The following is a 22,624-nucleotide window of genomic DNA, read 5'->3' as shown; positions in this document are numbered from 1 at the left end:
TAATATTGTGAATGCTGTACCTTGATTTTCTGTGAAAGTTTTGCTTTGATTTGTTATAGAATAAATAGAGTGATCACTATACTGTGTAGTCAGAACCTTAAAAGCTGTTCACAGTAGCATTCTTCTGGAAAGCTTCTGTGTATGGCATTACAACTGGCTGTCCCTCATGCTTGAAATGTTCTCCTCCTTCACTTCCATCTCCCAGTTTCCCTAGCTTCTTTCACGTCTCAGCTAAAATCCCACCTTTTGCAGGAAGACTTCCCCTGGGGAAGCTTGGTGGCCAAATGATTAGAGTGCTGGCCCTGGAGTCAGTAGGACCTGAGTTCAAATCTGGCCTCAGACACTTAACACTTATTTGCCCTCTAAAAAGCAAACCAAAACCCAAAAACAACAAAAAAGAAGACTTTCCCCTTCCCCTTCATGCCACTGCCTTCCTTTGGAGGTCTCCCATTTATCCTGTGTACACCTTGTTTGTACCTATTTGTATGTCATTTCCTGATAGGAGCTGGAGGGGGGCTTCAATCATCAGGCTGTTAATGAGTGAATTTCAAAGGATCCTGGGTAAGCCACAACTGAAGAAAAGAATGATGGCAGCAGAGGAGCAAGAAAGGTGGTTATCCTGGGGGGATGCAGAGGGGTGCAGAAAATCATTTCCCTCTAGTACCTCGTAGAGTTATAAACATATGCCCCCAGAGTCTTCTTGACCTTGGCAGAGCCTTGGCACCAAGAGTGAGTTTCTGAGGTGAGGGTTAGAAGCAGATAATAGTGGGATAATCCAACAGAGTACCCCAGGGGTCAGATGCAATGGGAGAGAAAATCAGCAGGAACAAGGGTGGCAGCTTCAAGGTCATCCTGGGAAGTTTGTCATTGTTCAGTCGTCTCTTGACTCTTTGTGACCCTATTTGGGGCTTGGGGGGGCTGTTATACTGGAGTGGGTGACCATTTCTTTTTCCAGCTCATTTTACAGATGAGGAAACTGAGGCAAACCGGGTTCAGTGACTTGCTCAGGGTCACACAGCTATTAAGTGTCTGAGGCTAGAACTGAATTCAGGTCTTCTTGATTTCAGGTCTGGTACTCTGTGTATTATGGGGTCACTAGTCCCCCACCCCCAATCCTGGGAAGATGCCTTGATAAATGCAAAGGAATTCAGTTTCCAACCAGCTGCTGTGTATGTTGAAATCAGTTTAAGAGATTATTGCCTTAGCTCAATAGAGGTGAGACTAAAGGAGGTGGGGGGCAGTACTGAAGAGGTGGCAACCCTTAGCAAAGTGTTTGACACACAGTAGGCGCTTAATAAATGTTTATTGAATGAATAGTAGGACTTGTCACTCAGGCAATCCTCCAAGATGCTTAGGAGAAAGGACTTGTCTGTGGAAACACTGCCTCCTGGTGTTCTTTCTATGCTATTTGCTCAACTCCTATCTGCTGTGAATTTGGACACTTGGTTTTCAGAGTCAGCAAAACCGGATCCCAGAGGATGCCAGATACAGGATGCCAGAACCAGTTTGAACCAGGTAAGAGAGCTGATTGTTAAATGTGCATTGTGAGCATTTACACCTTGGAAATTGGCAAATGCTACAAACCAGGACTAGATTTATTGTTTTTGTTGAGCATCATTTCTTTAGAAAGTGAGGCAGAACATGATAAAAATTCAGATTAAACTTCAAAGTGTGTCATGTGTTCATTACTCACATACACACACAGAGCCTGAGGCAGTTGTTAAACATTTATCAGCACACCACTGATCACAAAGACAGAGCTAGAAGAGACGTTAGAGTCCATAACTGAAAAGAAAATGGAACAAAGTCATCCACAGGCTCACAGATTTAGACCTGGAAGGTCCTCTAGTCTACCTCCTTCATTTAACAGAAGAGGAAACTGAGGCCCAGATGGGGGGAGATCACTTTTGTTCAAAGGAGACTCTAAGGGTTCATTTTCTAAAAGAATTTCCAATAAAATTTCTTCAAAGACGACAATATCCAATAAGGAAATCGGTGTACACAAACTAGATTTGGATATACCTCAGGAACACTGCCATTAGATAGCATTCAGGTGGCCAGATTGCACAGTGGGCAGAACACTGGGCTTGGGGGTGAGGAAGATGAGTTCAAATTTGACACCAGACACTTACTAGCTGTGTGACCCTGGGCAAGTCACTTTACCTCAGTTTCTTCTGCTGTAAAATTGACAGGATAATAATAGCACCTGTTTCCCAATGAGGAATTATGAAGATCAAATAGTATTCATAAAGCACTTTGCAAACCTCAAAATGTTATACAAATTATTATAACCTGTTATTATTAAGGGACATATATACACACATGTATAGATGTGTATGTACACACATGTATACTGTGTGTTACATGTGTACTTGTTTATATATGTATGTATGTAATAGTGTGTGTATGTGTGTATATATGTCCCCTAATACAATATATATTATATAATACACACACACACATACTCTGTTATTACATAAGGAATTCCAATGTCTTTTTTTTGAGGGCAGTTGGGGTTAAGTGACTCGTCCAAGGTCACACGGCTAGTTTTTGTGTTAAGTGTCTGAGGCCGGATTTGAACTCAGGTCCTCCTGACTCCAGGGCCGGTGCTCCAATGTCTTTTTTTAACGCCTTTTTTTGAGGAAAATTTCTTCAACTGACACTAGGACTATTGAGCAGATGGACTGATGAGGTAATTATCAATAATATAAACCAATGAAGATAAAATTAATTAACCTCCCAACTCCGAGATTCTGAGACTCTGGGGTTCTTTGACACCTCAACAGGCAGTGTTACAGTCATGGCAGGAACTACACGAGATAATTAGTCACTTTAACATTAGTCCCCCATTTGTCCAAGTCTCAGATGTTTTCCTAAGATAAATTGTTAGGGGCGCCTAGGTGACGCAGAGAATAGAGCACAGGCCCTGGAGTCAGGAGGACCTGAGTTCAAATCCGTCTCAGACACTTAACACTTACTAGCCGTGTGACCTTGGGCAAGTCACTTAACCCCAAATGCTCTCCAAAAAGATAAATTATTAATAGAGAGAAAATATGTAAGTGTATAGAAGGCCGAATACGATCCATCGCCTGCGTCTAAGAATCCATTGGCAGTAAGTTGTAATGTGCCTCCTGTCTTTTGCACTTACTCCGTAATTATCCCCTAGCTGGCCTCCCTGTCCACACTCTCTCTCTTTTCCATCACATTCTTTACAGCCTTTTCATATTTGTAAAGCACTTAGTACCTCGCCTGGCAAATAGTAGGCACTTAGTGCTCCATCCTTTCCCCTCCATGCCCATCCCAGTAGCTGCCAAATGAACTCTCTTCCTAAAGCATGGGGCTAATTAGATCAGTCTCCTGCTCAGGAACATTCAGTGGCTCCCTACTGTCTCGTGGATCCTATCCAAACCCCTCAGTCAGACAGCCATATTAAGCTCCTCTCTCCTTGTTCTTTGAGAAGAGGCTTCAGTCTTTAAAGGGGTGAGAGCCACATGTCGGAAGCACATCCCACCCCCAAGCCTGACCAGCGACTTTCAAAAAGAAAACTTTGAGCATTATCACCTTTGTAAAACAAAGTGGGGGTCCCCCCCCGGCAGCTTCTTCACACTTGCCACATCCCACCTTCCCACTAAAGCAGCCTACTTGAGGCTCCCCCAATTCAGCATTCCATCGGCCATCCCTTCACCTTTGCTGTCTGTTCCGTAGCCCTTCCTTGGCTTGGCCCCTTGGAATCCTTAGCTTTCTTCAAGGATTGGCCCCAGAGCTCCCCCAGGCGGGGATGGGAGGGGGTACTTTTTTCACTACAAGCTCCAGAGGCAAAACGTTTAGGACATTGGGTCAAAGGACTGTTGTGATTTCAAGTCTAGGATGGCGGTACCTATGACTTCTGAAGATGTTTTCACCGGCCCTTTAAATGCTTCAGCGGACACTAAGATTATTGCATAGATGGAACAAGCATTTATTAAGCACCTGTAGGTACAAGGCACTGTCTTAAGCAGTTTACAAATAACTCATTTGGTACCCACAGCAACCCTAGAAGGGTAGGTGCTGTTATATTCCTCATTTTATAGTTGGGAAAAATGAGGCAGGCAAAGGTTGAGTGACTTACTTTTTTTGTCTTTTTTTTTTTTTTTGGAGGGGGGAAGGCAGGGCAATTGGGGTTAAATGATTTGCCCAAGGTCACACAAATAGAAAGTGTTCAGTGTCTGAGGCTGGATTTTACCTCAGGTCCTCCTGACTCCAGGGCTGGTGCTCTATTCACTGTGCCACCCATCTGCCCCTTGAGTGATTTACCCGGGGTCACACAGCTAGTAAATGTTTGAAGCCAGATCTGAATTCAGGTCTTTCTAACTCCAGCCCTAGGCTCTATCCACTGCACCCCCATTGCCTCTAACTTTGATGGAATGTTAGCAATGCAAGGAATCCCTAGGGATGGACCAATGCAATCTCTTGTTTTTCTAGATGGGGAAACTGAGGGAAGAACTGGAAAAGGGACTTGCCTCTAGTCACTAACACTTGTTAGTGGTAGTTAGTCCTAGAACCAAATGTCTCCTGATTGTTCATGACAGGTGAGACGTAGACTCCCTTCAGCTAGCTGGGCCCTGGTGGGCTAAGGGTTATTTCTGATTCTGTGACCTAAACAAGAATTCAGGCTAGAAGGGACCTCAGAAACCAATTCCCTCATTTAACTGAGGCTCAGAGAAGCTTCACGACTTGCTTGAGGTCATATAGAGAATAAGAGACAGGATTTGAACTCAGATCTTGACTCCAGAGCCCAGGCTCTTTCTTTTGTACTGCACTCTATTAACATTCAATGAATCCAGTTTATAAGTCACAATCTGAATATTCCAATTAAAGGCATTTTTATACTTCCTTAAAGTATTACATTGGGGATCATTGGTCTCTGACCAATCAATTCCCAGCCCACCCACATTTGACAGAGACGCAGAAAAGTCAAAGGACAGATAACTAAGGTGTTGAGGTATGTATGTGTTAACAAAGTTCACAGGTGTTAACACCCATGATCCCTTTAGGAACGTTTTTCTTTGATTGGACTGGAAAGGTAAATGCCATTCCTAAAAGACTGAGCTCACCAACTTTTCAAGGATACCTAGCTTATGCAGTGTGAGCATTGTGCCGACACCAGAGAGTGGGGAGGGGGATTGTTTTTTCTCCTTCTTTCTCTCCATTAGCTATTATATCTAGCACCAGTTATTTGTCCAGTAACAGATACCCTACCCAGTAGTTAGTTAATCAGTTCAAAAGAGTTCTGGTCATAGTTGATGCACATTTAGCAGACGGATGAGAAATACATTCTCTTTTTACAAAGAGACACAGAGAAGCAATGATTAGAGAAAAGAGGTCGCTTCAAGTTCCAGAGAATAGAGTCAACTGTGGTTTCAGGGGAGAACTAGGCCAGAAAATCAAGAGGTAAGTTATATGAAAACTCCACGAGGAGAATAAGGATGATGAGGTGGGAAGTATTGGAGACATGAGTTACCCTGGCTATCTATATGGCTTCTCTCTGTGTGTCTTTATACTCGAAATTTGTGCCCACTTTTCCCATGGACACTTATATTTGTCAGTGAGTATGGGGGAAAGTGTTTTTTGGTAGCTTCAGTCCCTATTGTTCCAGTATTTTTGCCAAATGGGGTAATGAAGATTTGGACACAACTGAAACATAATCTGTTTTTACTATGTCATCTTAATAAATGCTTTTACTTCGAACTAATTATGTGTTTGCTTATTGTTAGTGATAGGCTCATTGGTGGGGGCTCATGAGCCATAGTTTTAGGAGTTCGGATCCACAGCATTCCCTAGACCTAGTAGCAACCATTCTTTTTGGGACCTAACCTGTGATGCCACGTTGAGGAGGTAGCTCCCGGAAGTGAGTGCTATACTTTTTATACTTCAAATTTCTCCTGGCTAGTGGCAATCTCTGTACACAGTAGGCACTTTTAAAAATGTGTGTTATGTTGACAACTAAAGTTTTAAAATGGATGGTGATGACAAACTGGACTCGCTTTTTCTCCAAAGAGAAGTTCAGTTATAATGCTAAGCCCTCCCAAAGAAGGATGGTGTGGGTTCCCGGCTGCAGCTGACAGGATTCCACTCAGAACACTGTCTTAACTGGTATAACCGTGTAGATAGTTTATCTGACCAAGGCCACCAATACATTATACACAAAGAAGCTGGGGCAGTGTTGCCCAGTGGCTAACGGGCATGTCAGATGGGTTTCCTTCACAGCCTTGCCTCAAGCTTACCTGTGGCAAGTTTACCTTTACCTAGGTCCAGTTCAGGTGCCACCTCTTCCCCAATGCCCTTCCTAACTACGCCTCCCCTGCCCCCCAAGCAGCACAATTTCCCCTCTTCATGCTTTGCCTGAACTTTTGTTGTGCAAGACCACCTTCTCCCTTGTGTAAGAGTTGTCCATGTGTGTCTCTTCTCCCCTGTCCCCTGCCCCCATTGGCTTACAAGCTCCTGGAGGCTGGTTAGGATCTTAGCTCAGAACTGTATTCTCAGTAATGAGTACGGTTCCTCACTAATGCTAATGTGTGTGTGTGTGTGCATGTACATGTTTGCACACACGCATGCTTAATAAATATTAAATCAATCTGGTGTTTATGAAATATAGAATTATGATACCCTAAAACTGTTTGAACTTCTAGTGGGAGGTGGCGGAAAGACTGTAGAATCATATTTCCAGAGTTTAAATCCTCTCTCTGATGCTTATGACCTGTGTGACCTTGGACAAGTCACTTGACCTCTATATATGACTCAGTTTTCTCATCAACGAGTCAGACTAAATGACCTCTTAGGTCCCTTCTACACATCGATCTAGGAGCCCAATAGAGAATAGAGTCTAACTTAATGCCTAGATTTAGAGGGGATGAATGCCCTCTAAAATATTCCAAACAAGTGGTTATCCAGCCTTTACTTGACCACTTCTGATGACAGGAAGCTGAAAGGCGGCTCATTCCACTTTCAGATAGTTCAATTACTACAACTTTCCTATAGTAAGTAGAATCGGTAGCCTTGTTGTATACTCAGCTGATTACAGTGTTGCTATTAGTATTTGTCTTGATATTCTTCTAAGCTCCAAGGAATGTGTGTTATCTAAATTCTCCTCTTTCCATCCCTGTTGCACACAGCGGGCATTTTGCTATTTAACATATTCCTCAGTGACTTAGAGAAAGGCAGAGGTGGCATGCTCCTCCAGTCTCCAGATGTCACAGGATCCCCAAACAGCCAATGGTCAAACATTTATTAAGCACCTACTCTGTGTCAGGCAGGCACTGTGCTGTCAAAAGATCCTGACAGGCCAGGAAACTAGATGGACTCCAAGAAGGTGAAACGTGATGGGGATAAATTACAGGATGATAAGTTTAGAACTGGAAGGAGCCTATGAGTACATCTAGTTGAACCACCTCATTTTTGCAGATGAGGAAGCTGAGGCGCGTAGAGGTGAAGTGACTTGGGATCATAGATTTAGAGCTGGAAAGGACGCAAGAGGCCATTTTGTTTAAAATCCTTCGTTTAAACTCCTCATTTTGCAGAACAGAAAACGAAGACTCAGCAAGTTGGAGTGATTTGCAAATGACTTGTCCAAGGTCACACAACTGACAGCCAGAATTCAAACCCAGTTCCTCTGATTCTAACCCCATTCCACACAGGCTTCAAATGTAAAATCCTACTTTTAGGTTCAAGCAATCAACTTCATTAGTACAAGATGGGGATGGAAGGAATAATGAAAAGTTCATCTGAAAACAATTTGTGGTTTTCGGTGGCCCACAAGCACATTATGGGTCAACAGTGGGACATAGCATAACAGATGTTTGAGGTTGCATTAAGAAAAGCATAGCTTCCAGGAATAAGGCAATAGTTCCTCCAGAGCGCCAGGCCTGGAGTCAGGAAGACCTGATTTCAAATCCAGCCTCAGACATTTATCAGCTGGGTCACCCACGGCAGTCATTTAACCCTGTTTGCCTCAGTTTCCTCATCTGTTAAATGAGCTGGAGAAGGAAATGGCAGACCACTCCAGTGTCTTTGCCAAGAAAACACAAAAAGTGGTCATGAAGAGTCAGACACAACTGAAATGACTGAACGACACCAACTCTGCCCCAGTCTGAAGTATTGTCTTTGGTTTTGGGCATCACATTCTAGAAAGGTCATGGATAGATGAGAGATGGATATCTATGCCCTGCTGTGTCCAGAGGGCAACCAGCATGAGGTAGGTTTAGGGTCATATGTGGGTTCATGATTAGCCTGGAGGAAGGAAGGCTGGAGGGTGGAGTGGGAAGAAAGACAGGCAATAACTATCTTCAATTTTCTGAATGGCTGTTATGAAACAAAGGGATCACACTTCCTCTGCTTGGTCCCAGAACTAGAAACAGCAAGGAACCACAGCGGTAGCAGATTGAAGCTATGTCCGACACAAGTGGCAGTCCAAAAATGGAAGGTGCTAATTAATTAATTAGTTAACCAATTAATAAAGACTAATGAGTTCCCTTCCTTGGGGGTCTTCAAGCAGAGGATGGATGACCACTGTGGTCCCTTCCAGTGCCGAGATTCTCGGACTGCGAGTGGCCTGTCAGTCGGAGAGAGTGCTGGGCTTGGAGTCAGGAAGAACTAGGCTCATATTTCACCCCAGCTCGGCATTTCTGCACACAGGGCCAGTGTTAAGTGAAGGGGCTGGGCTAGGTGACATCTAGAGCTAAATCTATGATTCCACAAGTCAATAATATATAAAGTACTGAAGCCCAGGGTTTTAGTTGTATAAAAATAAACCTTTCTTGATTCCCCCATATAGTAATCCAAGGGTCCTTAGCTGTTTCTGTTCCTGCACTCCTTTAGTGGTCGGTCTGGTGAAACCTATGGACTCCTTAGAATTATGTTTTTTTTATTTTAATTTTTTTGCTTTTTGGAGGGGGGAATGCAGGGCAATTGGGGTTAAGTGACTTGCCCAAGGTCACACGGCTAGTAACTGTTAAGTGTCTGAGGCCAGATTTGAACTCAGGTCCTTCTGTCTCCAGGGCCGGTGCTCTATTTACTGTGCCACCTAGCCACCCCAGAATTAAGTTTTTAAATGTGTAAGATAAAGTATAGAGGATTACAAAGGAAAACAAAAGTTAGTGAAAATAAAGATGTAATTTTCCCCCATCCAAATTCATAGACTCCCTGAAATCTATCCATGAGTTGATTCAGGGACCCCTCTGTTAGAACCGCTCCCTGCCATCACCTTGTATTTTTCTACAGCTACTTGAGGGTGCTTATGTCTCTCCCAGCAGAATGTAAACTCCTTGAGGGCAGGACCTGTTTCATTGTTGGCTCCGTATCTCTGATACCTAGCATGGTGCCTGGCATGTAGTAGGTGCTTAATAAATGTCTTTCGGCTGACTAGTACTGAATGGTTCCTTATTAAAAAAAAAAAACCACAATGGCACAATTCTCAGATTAAAAAAAATGAGTTTAATCTGATTGTAGAAACAGTGCACTGTTTTACAAATGACCTCATTTGGTTTTCAGTTCCCCCACATCTATGTCAGTCCAGCAAAATAAATGCAGCAGATTCCCCCACCCGTCCTCAGTCCCTCAGCCCATGAGCTAGAAACCGAAAGGGAGAAGGCACTGAGCAGGGATGTGAACAGAGCTGGAGGCAGCTTGAGGAGGGTGCAGAAACAATTAGCGTTAAACCATATTCTAACAAAGCCTGACAGGATGCTCAATACAGGATTGGGTTTGGTTTTGTTTTTGAAAGAAAAGCAAGGGAAAAAATCAGAGCACAAGAAAAATGCTTTTTTTTTGTTCTATGACTTGGGATTTTTTTTTAACAAGAGAATGGTGCTTTCAAACCAGGACCGGGCATGTCATTTGCGATTCGAAGGAAATGAAATTTATTTTTGTTTTGTTTTTGTTTCATAAAACATGTCTGTACAGATTTGTGTTTTGTTTTTTTTTTTTTGTAAAAAAAAGTATCAAAACCTTCCCATCTCTAAACATATTTACAGGTGTGTTCTTTCTTTTTGATGTCCAATGATGGGTACAAACATGGTTTCCTTTTGATCCTGGGCCATGCACATGGTGAATGGCCTCAGAGGACAGAGGGCTTCCTTGATTTAGGACGAAGATGGGAAATCCAAAGCAGGTCTGTCTGTCCCCTCTTTGGAGGTCCTCTGGCCTCCAAAGGACTCCAAGTCTAAAAATATAATGAATGCCTCACTTCAATACTCTACCTTCATGCATTGATGGGGGAAAGGGATGATTTACTCTGGGAACTCTCTTATTATGGCTGACTCACTGCTATGCTGTAAGAGGATGGTGGGTTCACTGAACTTCATGGTATACAATGATTGGAGTCTGTCTCCAGATGATGCTACAGACGCCCCATTTTCTTCATACTCAAGAAAGAATTCCAGGGGCACACTTACAACATTGACATGAAGACACCCCCGTCCCTGGTCCATTCACTTGAATTGTTCTTGCCAGTGTCAAAGAATTTGGATTTATGGATGTGAAAAGTGGTGAGGACCTCTCCTGCTCCCAACAGAGCTCTTGGACACTGAGATGTCTAGAAAGTATGGGAGATTAGAGCTCTAGGATGTCTACGCAGCGGGTAGATTGGGGATGGACTTTGCTCTGGACAGAATACCAGCTAGGACATATACAAAACACTGGGGATAGAACATGGCTAGAAGATGCCTCAAGGGCCATGTTGTCCAAACCTCTCATTTTATAGATAAGGAAAGTGGGGAGACCCAAGGAGTTTAAATGGTATTCTCACAATCACACAGATACTAAACATCAAAGAGATTTGAACCCAGGCCTTCCAACTTCAGAGGTCTTTCCAGCATGCCTCTCTCCTTTGGCAGACACTAGGATGTCTACAAAATTGGGGGGAACTGAATATAACTCAGGCCCAAACCCTAAAAGATCCCATCCACCCAGGGCTGGGAATGCAATTTGGGCATCTTTCCTCCAGCCAGTGCCCTGAGCGTAAAAGGGCAAAAGGGGCTGACACACTGTGTGCTGGAAGCTGAGAATAAGGGCATTTCATAACTAGTCAGGAACGCTTGAATCTGTGGCTCTTTTGGCTGAGTCGCCATCATCTGAATCTCCCTCCTTCCTTGCTTTCCCAGATCAGCCGGCATCACGCCTGGGGATCAGGTACCGCCCAAGATTCCCAATAAAGACAAGGATCTCTAAGGAAACGGAAGACCTGCCATGTCGCCCAGAGGAGGCTGGGGCAGCCTTCCTAAGGACGTCCAGGAAGGGGACAGAATCCAGAACACATCAGATTCTGGGACTTGAGCTAGAAGGGACCATCATAGAGCCCTGAGCCCAACTCTGTTCACAGACAGAGACTGAAGATCAGAAAACCAACAGCAAGATTCAAACCCAGATGCCCTAAAACTGAGGGTCATAGCCCACCCATGTTGCTCCTCCCCTTCCTCTTGAGTCCAAAGAAGAGGTTGGATTGGAAGAACTTTAAGGTTCTTTCTTCCAGGTTCTAAAGTACGTCACAGAAATGCATGCTGTTTACTGCCGGTGATAAAGGGCAGACTTAAGTAACATGTGTTATAGAGGAATTCTAATTGTCCTTCGTAGCTGCCAAGTCCCCCTCTCTCTAACTGCATGTTTGTGTTTCTGTCCCAAAGCCAAAATGATAAATTCATGGCACACAGAGAAAGGGTCTAGGCCCACCATAGGGAAACATGGCTAGATGTTCTAGGGTATTGCTGCAGAACAATCTAGGGCCACCAGTGCCTGGCAGCGTCCTACCCCGGATGAAGTGTGTGAAGGTACAATGCTGATTATTGATGCCAGCCATCCATGGTGATGGGTCCAGTGGGTGACAGGTATGAGCAGGAAGAGTAGCTCAGCAGGGAGAGTTAAAAAAAGTCATCCCAGCAGAGATCTGGAGACGGAGCCTTAATCCTTCCACTGGCTGGGCAGTGAAGGGCTAGTTGCTGATAACAGATCTCACAAAGAGAATGATAATCCCCCATGGCCTGAAAGAGGCTTCCACCGAGAAAGTGACCTATACTGTATTGTGTGTGTGTGCATGTGTATGTGCGTGTATGTATGTGTGTGTACAGATACAGAAAGTTAGACTTGCCCCTTACAAAACTGTAACCCACACGCACCCGTATGCATGGATGTCTGAGACCTGGGAATAAACAATTTGCAATTCATTTGTTTCTCAGAGATTTTCTCCACTATGATTGTATGACCTCTGTCTCTCTTCACAGGAATCAGAAAGGAGTTTGTTTGGTCTGAACTAGATTAGGGGAAAGGACCATTTTTTTTCTCTCCTCTTCACCCCCCCCCCAAAAAAAGGGCAGAAAGGAAAAGGTGAGGAGCCAGAGCCCATTGGTCAAGCCTATGCTCCTGGTATTCTCATTGCTGCCAAGATGTGGCAGAAACGGAGACAGATTAAAAGCCAGAAATCCCGGATTTAGAGAGGCATCAGAGTAGTGGGGCGGACAGTCAGCTTTGCAACCAGCAAAGGCCAGGGTTCAAATCCTGCCCTGACACAGCCTGGTCATCCCCTAAGGCAGTAAAATTGAACAGAAGGTGCTGATCTTCACTGGCAGAGGGAGTTTCCTCCCCTGGAAATCTCCTACACCAATGCAGTCCCTGGGTTTGAGTCTCAGCTCTATGAGCCATATAGCCATGGGCACACCACATAAGCCGTGCCTCAGTCCCTCCATCTAGGAATGGTGACTGACCACGGTGCACAAAGGTGCTCACCGAGACCCCCATCACCCCAGGAGGAAAGGCGGTCTGTTACCACCATACTAGAGGAAACTGAGCCTCAGAGAGGATGACTGGCTTGTCCAGGGTCACACACCTAGTACAGAAGAGGGAAGGGAACACACATTTATTAGGCACCTACTAAGAGGGCTTGTTTCTCTACTGGTTCTTATCTATGGTCATGTGTAAGCCACTTAACCTCTCCTCAGGGTCTCAGTTCCCTTCTCTGTAAAATGAAGTCTAGGCCTCTGAGATCCCTCCCAGCTCTTAATTTATGACCGTAACACTAGAGCTAGAAAGAGACTCTGACTCATCAGCCCCCCTCCTCATTTCACAGAGAGGGTACTGAGGCTCACATGGGGAATATTGGCACCAGGATTTGAACTCCAGTCCTCCAGGGCTCTCCCTGATCTCCAATGGCTGTTGTTCATCACTGAAGGGTCAGATATTCTCGTAGATCCTTGGTTCTCTCCTTTAGCTGCATCCTACCCCACCCCACCCCACCCCAGTGGAGGGCTGGATACTCTCCTGGGCTCCAACAGACATGGTCAGAGCAGGGTGGATGGATACTGGCCTGGGAGGGCTCCAGGGCCTGATGGAGAAGAAAGTGACCCAACCTAATTCCAGCTCTGAGACTTACGAGGATGTAAGCCCTCTGAGGGCAGGGCTGTCTCTTTTTGTACCTATATGGCCAGTGATTGGACGAACAGTGCTTGACACTTACTAAGTGCCTGTGGATTAACTGAATGTCCGACTCTCAACAGACTGCTGCCAGGTTTCCTCCTCTGTGAAACCAGAAATAACACGATCAGATGCACAAGGGGCCTGGGAAGAGATGACAAAGGGGTCAGACGAGAGCACTGACCCTGTCAACCAAGGAGCAGAATTACAGAGGGGCAGTGTGAGACAGCATCTTGGAATGCTAAAACATAAGATGTCAAGGATGCAAGGGGCTTTGTGATAGAAAACAGAATTCAGAGCACAGAGTCTCAAAGCTGGAAGGACCTTAGAACAAGGGATGCCAGGGCTGGGGGGGCCTTGGGACACAAAATCAGGGCTAGGAGAAATCAGAGATTGTTTAATCACCTCTAACACAGAAAACAAGACCCCCAGGTGCTCCTGGCATGGTACAAAGTGAGCACACTGGCCTTAGGGAGAGAAGCCCAGTCCAAGGAAGATTCTTCATGGTGCTGTCTTGTCCACCAGTGATGGGGCTCTGGCCCACTCTGCCTTTTGGAGACAGCAGAAGTGAAGAGGGCCCGCCTGCTCCTCTAGCCAGCATCTGACCTATTCAGCGGCTTCAGCCTCGTTTCCACAACCACCTCCGATGCCATCCTGGACCCTCCTCAGTAAGTGATGTGGCCCTGGGGCTTTGCAGCAGGACTATCTGTATTTCAACATTCAGTGTCCATAAAGGTCCATTCCTTCTGACTGCCCCCCCAGAGTCTATACACAGCAAGCCAAACATACCCCAAAATAAATACTCTCACCTCTCTAAATTATTTACAGCTCTTTTCTGTGAAATATGTTAATAAATATTCTAGATGGGGTGCTGGGGAGTGGGAAGGACATGAAGGGGCTCATCGTTTGTTTTTTAACTTATGTTGATGGATAGCCACAAAGCGTCTTCATTTTATTTACAAAACCCCCCTAAACCCCTCTATAAATATAATTTTAAACGGTGAGCCAGCTCCTGTCCTGCCGGGCCGGGTCTGCTTCCATCCATCACGTCCGGTGCTCAGCAGGGGCTGCTTTGCTTTTCCTTAAGGGTAGTGCAGCCAGGTAAGACGCGTATAAAACATTATACGTACAAAACTCTCACATCCTTTGGATGTCTGCAGCTCATTATAACTTTGTGGTTACCTTCCCGCAACATAAATTTTAAAAAAGAATCCCGAGCACGCACACAAACACACGCCAAAACTCCCTTGTTCACACGCACACACGCACAACTCCGGGCAAAGAAATGCATCCATCCGTCCATCCATCCAGTGTCCAGAAAGAGTCCAGTGCATGTTTGATCCCATCAGGCACGGAGGGATGCTCATCCTCAGGGCAACCCATCATCTTCAAGGCTTAATGCCACACGCTGGGGAGACAGACCAAAGTAGAGTGAGAACGAGACAAACTGTCCTCCTGAGGAAGACCATGTCCTTCCCCATAGGACCATAGGATCCTAGCTCTACAGACCATGTAGTCTGACCCTCTCATTTCACACATGAAGAAACTGAGGCCCAGGAGCGGTAAATACCCTGCCCAAAGTCACAGAGGCAGCATCAGAGGCCTAAGAGCAGGTCACACCAGACTGGGGGCTTAGACATATAAACCAGGGGAAATGATCTGGGTTCAAGCCATTCTTACATTTTATATTTAGGTGACTTTGGAACTGGCTGAATGATAGGACCCAAAGGTGGTCATTAATGGGTTAGTATCACTTTGGTGGGGAGAGATCTCTGGTGGGATGCTCCAGGGATCTGACCTTAGCCTTGTGACATTTAATATTTTTATTGATGACTTTAATAAGGCCAGTTCTATAGAAGGCACAGAGTTGGGAGGGATAGTTAATAGGATGGTCGACAGAGGCAGTTTTCAATAGTTTCTAATAGGTTAGAGCCTGGGCTGAATTAAAATTTCCCCTTGTAGTAATAGATAGCAAAACAAATCAATACATTGATGTGTCTGGTGATGATTGGTAAGCTAATAATAAAAAATTTTTAAACAGGCTGAATTCTAATAAGATAAAACTATTAGTGATAAATTTAAAGTTCTATATTTGGGTTAAAAATAAACTCACACATACAAAATAAAGGAGATACACATAGACAAATATGTGAAAAAAAATCTAGGGGTTTTATTGGTTTGCTCAATAGAAATAGGTACTTAGCATGGCAACCAAAACCCGAATGTGGCCTTAGACTGCCTAGTGTTTGAAAGGAGGGAAGTGATCATGCCACTGTTCTCTAGCCCCTTCAGCTTACTGCATTCAGTTCTAGGAACCTCATTTTAGGAAAGATGAAGAGATTTTAGTTAGTAATTATCTAATTAGGTGGTTTTGAAACTGGTTGTGTGATAGGATCCAAATTGTGGTCTTTAATGGGTCCATATCAGTCAGAGACAAAAAAGAGGGCAAGGCAAGTGGGGCACCAGAAAACTGGTGACCACATACATCACCTCAGATGGGCTGAGAGAACTGGGAGTGGAGCAGGGAGAAGAGAAGACTCAGGTCTGCAAGTTCCTCTCTCAGATATTTGGCACACAGAAGAAGGAGGAGTCTTCAGTGTGGCCCTGAAGGACAGAACTAGGAACAGTCTGTGGAGAGGTGCTAAGAGGACAGCTGAGGCTGGATGGTAGGAAACACTACCGAACAATTACAGCTGTCCCGAAGAGGCCTGAGTGGCCTCAAGAGGTGCTGGGTTCTCACTCCTGGGAGGGCTACAAGCAGAGGCTTCATAGTCCCAAAGCCCAGGAAACAAAGGTTGGGGAGACAGATACACAGGGGCCAAAGCCCCCAGGGGCCTCCTCTGCAGACACAGCTACTGAAAACCACCAAAGTCCTGGGCACCTTCAGACAAGCCAGTCTCAGAAACAGAGATGGCTTTATTAATGGAAATGATAATAAAGAAGGGGCTGGGCTATCTGCTTATGCTACATACACCCTGAGGACCATGCAGCTGAAACCTCCCATATGTGTGTCTCCTTGAGAACAGGGGTCATCAGCCTTTTCTGTTCGTAGCCCCAGTGCTTGGCACATAGCAAGCATGAAACAAATGTTTTTTAAATTCATTCATTCATTCATATTGCTATGGGGATTCTTTTGGGGTCTGTGTTGGACTAGGTGGCCACTGACATCCCTTTCAATTCTCAAATTTGGTGATTCTGTGAGAAGGAAAAACTTCCAAATAATGAGAATCATTAAGAAGTGGAAAGGGGTGAGACAGGGATGGAGGAAGAGAGGGAGAGAATTGGAAGAAGAGGAAGATAGAAAAAGAGAGGAAGGAAAAGAAGGCAGGGCAGAGGGAGGAAAAGAGGAAGGAGGAAGAGAGAAGGAAGAAAAAGGGAGAGGAGGGAGAGAGGAGAGAAAAGGGGAGAAGAAAAAGGGAAAAGGGAGAGGAAAAAAGGGAAAGGAGTGAGGGAGAGAAGAGGAGGGGGAGAGAAAAGGAAGGAGAAAGAGGAGTAAGAGAGAGGAATGAAAAGGGGAGAAAAAAGGAAAAAGAGGAGGGAGAGAAAAAGAAAGAGGGAAAGAGGGAAGGGAAAAAGAGAAAGAAAAGGAAAAAGGAAGAGGAAGGGAGAGAGAAAGAGAGTGGGAGAGAGAGAGAAAGGAAGAGAGAGGGACAAAGGAGTTATAAGGGGCGGGAGTCGCCCCCCGCCGCCGCTCCCCAGGGACACTCACGGCAGGGTAGACATGCCCAATCTGTGCCGTCCTCCCGATGTGGATCTCATCCTCATCTTCCTCCTCTGTCGTCTTCCTGTACACAGGGTTGTCAAAGTTCATGCTTTTTGTGTTCTTCCTCTTCCAGTTCCTCCAGATCAGGTAGCCACTCATGCCCAGCAAGGCGATGACCCCTGTGTGTGCAGATTCGGGGAGAGGATGTTTCAGCCCAGGCACCCTGGTGCTCCCACCTCGGCCTCAGGGTCAGAGCTTTCTAGACCCAGAAGAGACCTCGGACCCCACAATATTCCCCACAAGGGGCAATCTGGCCTCTGCTGAAAGATCTCTCATGCCCTGAGAGGTGCATGTCCCAGTGGCACAGCTCCAGACCAGTAAGATATCTTAGGCTGAGCTGAAATTTACCTCCCTTATGACTCCTAACTCTGGCCTCCAGGGCAAAGCCTTGCCAGCTCCTTGTGGGGCATCTCTCCCTGTATAGATAGTGGTCCTTTGGCATCTCAGAGTCAAGATGTCCAAAACCAAACCATCGCCTCCCCAAATTAAACTTGCCTGTGCTCCCAGTCACCTGACCTAGTGCCATCCTTGACCCTCACTCTCTCTCACCCCCACCTCCCCATCCCATAGTTAATCTGTTGCCAAATCCTGTCATTTTGCCTTTGTAACATCTCCTGAGTTTCCCCCTTCTGTCTTCTGCCCCAACCAGATCAGGTCCTCATTACCAAACACTGCAGTAGCTGCTGGTGAGTCTGTCAGCCACCAGGCTCTCCCCACTCCAGTACAGCCTCTTGTCAGCTGTCAAAGCACAGGCCTCCCCTCATTATCTCTTATTCAATAAACACCTCCAGGATCAAACAGAAAGCCCTGTTTGGTGATCAAAGCCCTAGCGGCCTCCCCTCCCCCCCACTACCTTTCCAGTCTTCTTAAATACACACATACACATAAACAGTGATCCAGTTTCTCTAACAAGACACCCCATCCCCTGACCTGGAGGCTTTGCTGTCCCTTCAAATCCCAGCAAAAATCTTACCTTCTGCAGGAAGACCTTCCCAATCCCTCTTAACAGGAGTGGATTATTCCCTATTTATCATGTCTACAATCTGTTTATATATTTGTGGTCTGCTGCCTCCCCCATTAGACCATCAGCTCCTTGGGGGCAGGGTCTGTCTTTTGCCTTTCTTCAGACCCCCAGTGCTTAGCACAGAGCCTGACACACAGTAGGTGCTTAATAAATGCTAACTATCAGTCTATGTGGCCTTCCTGTCTCAAGTCTTTCTTTGTTCCTGTCCATCCCCCAAAGACCCCCTTTTTCTTGGGGCAGGGTCTGCTAAGGACACTCCTCGGCTCACAGACGTTTGGGGTTTCCCCAGTTCTGCTTCCTAGTTACACAAGCCTCTCTGCTGGCCATTCTAAGGCCCTCCACCTCATTATCCTGGTTTTTCTCTCCCTGTCTCAGTCTGCCTTCTTTGGACACTCTCAGGCTCTGCCCAAGTCCCTCCTAGAATGTGGCAGCCAGAGCCAGACACAGTCCTCTGGATGTGGTCTATGTCAGAAAACATCACCATTTCCTTCTGAAGTCTTGACCCTAGATTTTTATTCATGCAGCTGGGGTTGGGGCGGACGGGGGTGGGGGGGAGGGCGGTGTTCCTCACTGCCACTTTTCCTTCTCATTTCAGGGAGGGGTCTGGCCTATGGCCCAAGTCTCCATCTACATGGAACAGAAGGCTGGTCCAATGGTAACTGAATTCACTCCAGTACTAGAGAGAGCCCAGCACACTGCCCGGCTCATTTTGGATAAAGGGGAAGAGAAGACAGGCAGGGAGAAGGAAGTCTTCCATGGGGCCATTTTCCCACATCCTCCCCCATGCTCAGGCCCAGAGATAATGGCTTTTTCCTCCTTCCCCAAATCAAAGAAGAGGATTCAATGACCCTACTCACCCACAGGGACGATGATGCCAATGATGGCAGCTGTGGCTGTGGAGACCAGCTTGCCACCCATGGTCCCATCTGCAAGACATAGAAACATATTGACTTAGTAAACCCTGGCAGAGCACTGCCCCTGGCCCAGTCTACATGCCCACTCCAAAGTGGCAGACATGGGACTGGAAGGGACCTTAGATGCCATCTGGCCCACCCTGACATCACGCAGCTAGCAAATGTCTGAATTCAGATTTGAACTCAGGTCTTCCTGACTTCAGGCCTGGCACCACTTATCGGCCCCAAGTTGTGGTGTTCTTCGTAATACGTGTAATGACACATGGCGCCCACACTGAATGCACACTTGGTGTTGTCAAAGTCATGATACTCTGGTTTGAGAGTCAGAGGACCTGGGCTTGAACCCTGCCTCTGATGTGTGACCTTGGACATATGGAAAACGAGGGGGGTAGCCTAGATGGCCTTTCCTGCTCTGGGTATAGAAGCCTACATACAATCTCTGGTTTATATAGATTTACCCCTCAACTCTCACACACTTGAGCGATCTCTCTTTTTTGTGGGGGGCCTGATTCTTTATCTCAGTATCAAAGCTGTTCAGGCTCTTCCTCTGTCCAGATTGGCTTCCCAACAGACAGCCCCAAAGAAGGTCCCATTTCAAGAAATTAGGCTTCAGGGTACAAAAGCCTGACCAAGACTTGATGGAAACTTCACCCCCCCAAAAGAGGAATTTTAAAAGATGAGCAGCTCACTTCCAGCCCAGAGACTGGAGAGAGAGAATGTTCACAGTCAGACTGGGAGGAGAAGGGAGGAGAGAAGGCAGGCTGTCTACAGGGATTATATAGAGTAGTGACAGATATTAAGAGAAGGGGTCTACACCCAAGCTTCCCTCCAATGCCTTCTCCTGCTCTGCTTCTGCAACCCCAAAGCAGGCAGGTCTTAGTAGACTGGAGAGGCTGTGAATGATGGGTGGGGTCTGCTACCCAAGACCAGCCTTGCACCAAGGGGCTCATCACCAGAACTCTGGGACCAAGGAAATTTTTTTTTTGCTACAACAGTTCATGAAACTACATGAAGAAGGTGACAGTACACACCAACAGAAGGTCTGTTCTGTGTATTTTTAACTCGAAAGGGCAGAAATTTTAAATACTGTTCATAGATTAAAAAGCAGTAAAGATAATAATTAACAAGGAAATTGCTTTCAAAAATTCTGGTTTATACGCAGACTGAAAAAAAATGATTTGTTGAGTAATTCCTGGGTTAACAAATTATGCAAACAATAACAGATAATATTAAAGATAATGACAACATAAATACTACCTATTCACATCTAAGGGATGTAGCCAAAGCAGTAGTACTCAGAGGCAAATTTCCATCCTCCACGCTTATTAAGCCAGAAAGGGAAGAAGAATATTTATGAGTGCAGTTAGTTATTAAATAAATTAGAAAAGGAACAGAGTAACACACAGTAACAAGTACCAAACAGGAAATCATCACTGGAAAAGGGCAAAAGCAATAAACGAAAATTAAAAGAATAATCGGATTGAGGAAGAAAACAAAAATCAGTCATTGGGAAAGGCCAATAAGATCGACAAACCATTAGCAAATTCCCTCAAAAGCAAGAGGAAAATCCAATGACCAAAACCAGAAAGACAGGGCAGGATCTTGAAGAAAACCCAAGAAGGAAAGAAAACTGGTACAGGGGCTACTGAGCCAGCCTCGGAATTGGTTAGACTTGAGTTTAAGACTCATCTTCAACATGTCCTTGCTATATGACCCTGGGCAAGTCACTTGTTCCCTTAATGCCCCAGGCTTTACTCTTAGACCATAAACCACAGATTATTTGCCAGTCTGCATTCATGAACTTTCCTCCACCAATAAAATCATAGCTTCCTACAGAAAAAGGTTCCAGTAAGAGAAAAAGCATATAAAATATAAAGAGAATAAATTTATAGAGAATATAAAAATAAACATTTATAAAAACCTGAAACACTCAGATTAACAAGGCAAGAAATAGACAAACCAATCTCAGGAAAAACTCAACAAGCTATTAAGGAATAGCTGTATACCAAGCCATCATGCATTTCACAAGAGAATTCTATAAAAAACCCAAAGAAAAAACAATCCCTATATTATATCATTTTCTCAAAAATAGAAAAAGAAGCCATTTTATTTCATTGTTTCTAGGAAGCAAATATGGTTCTGATCCCCAAACCTGGTGAGGACAGGCCAGAAAGAGATGGGTATGCTCTCAAAAGACCCTAGATCTCTTGAAGTTGAAATAATTACAATGATGACTGTAATCCTGGCTCTGCTGATTGCTAGGACATGATTTTGGGAAAGTCACTTCCTTTCCCTTGGGCCTTAGTTTTTTCATCTGTAAAATGGAGGGGCTGGACCAGAAGACTTCCAACATCCTTTCCAACTAAATCCCACATCTATGAACAACTCTCATGTGCACAGCACATTAAGGTCTAGAGAGTGCATCCCCACAACAACCCAAGGAAATAGATGGCACAGGTATTATTACAATTTTGTAGGTAAAGAAACTGAGCGTCAGAGAGGGAAACTGCCTTGCCCAGAGACACACAGCAAATGACCCCAGGCTCTTCCACCTGTCCCCTGCTGCTTCTCTTGTGGAAAGGGGGATGGTCTTCCTCTCCAGGGTGTGGAGTAATAAGACAAAACCTGCAGAGCACTCAGGCTCTGGGAGCTAATTCTTTTATTGTTTTTAAATTAATTTTTAAAATTTTCGCTCCAAATTCCCCCTTCTTCAATCTTTAAAACACTGAGAAGGTAAGAAATATTACACCCATTATACATACGATGTCAGGCAAAACAAACTCAGTGAGCTGTAAGCAGGGAGGGAAGCTCCCACATTTGTCTCTGAAGCCAAAGGAACACTCATCAAAACTGGGATGGTGGCAGCCACGTCAAGGGTCCTGGGTGAGGCCTTTGGTGCAGAACTAGAGGGGAGGGGGGGGGGGGGGGTCCCAGAGGGGCCTCATCAAACCAGGACCTTCCCATTCCTTCCTTCCACAGCAGTGGACGGGGTCGGCTTGTGTGGAAAATGAATTCCAAGAAAATTTATCCTTCTAAATGAATTCCCCTTGGCAGGTAACTCAATTAAAAAGACATTTACTAGTTAACGAGACAGGACATTTCTAACAGTGACAATTACTGTGCCTAACATTTTAATAAGCTCTGAACTTAATTATTTTCATCTGGGGGGCTGACAGGGGGAACAGGGGCGACTCTCTGGGGGACAGGCTTTTACAGGAACCCAGTCTGGTACCCTGTGGTGGAGGCAGTGCTGGGTGAGCTTCCAAAGCTCCACGCCCTACCCTCACATCTATCCTGGGATGGGGGTGGGAGGGAATGTCTTCATTTGGCAAGTAAGGAAAGTGCAGAGTGTCTTAGAACAGGGAATGTCAGGGCTGGGAGGGGCCTCAGAACAGGGGATGTCAGAGCTGGGGGGGAGCTTAGAACAGGGAGTGTCAGAGTGGGGAGGGAGCTTAGAACAGGGGATGTCAGGGCAGGGAGGGGCCTTAG

The 22,624-nt window shown here is 45.4% G+C and overlaps 2 protein-coding genes across 5 annotated transcripts in view; both read right to left on the bottom strand.

The window, feature by feature from the left end:
• Nucleotides 1-22,624, bottom strand: part of MAGOH (mago homolog, exon junction complex subunit) — a 237,055-nt gene that overhangs the window by 7,956 nt on the left and 206,475 nt on the right. The window lies entirely within an intron of this gene.
• Nucleotides 11,504-22,624, bottom strand: part of LRP8 (LDL receptor related protein 8) — a 41,817-nt gene continuing 30,696 nt past the window's right edge. For all 4 annotated transcript variants that reach the window (XM_069093541.1, XM_069093542.1, XM_069093543.1 and 1 more), the window contains 3 exons: nt 19,079-19,147; nt 17,144-17,316; nt 11,504-14,842 (listed from right to left, as the gene is read on the bottom strand). In XM_069093541.1, coding sequence (XP_068949642.1) covers nt 14,804-14,842; nt 17,144-17,316; nt 19,079-19,147 — 281 coding nt within the window. In that variant the 3' untranslated portion in view covers nt 11,504-14,803. The remainder of the gene's footprint in view (nt 14,843-17,143; nt 17,317-19,078; nt 19,148-22,624) is intronic.

Source organism: Petaurus breviceps, unplaced genomic scaffold (genome assembly GCF_028583685.1).
Source record: "Petaurus breviceps papuanus isolate PSGF00001 unplaced genomic scaffold, PetGlider_PUasm1.0 208, whole genome shotgun sequence".
NCBI classification, from domain to species: domain Eukaryota; kingdom Metazoa; phylum Chordata; class Mammalia; order Diprotodontia; family Petauridae; genus Petaurus; species Petaurus breviceps.
This window is presented reverse-complemented; position numbering and strand designations above follow the sequence as displayed.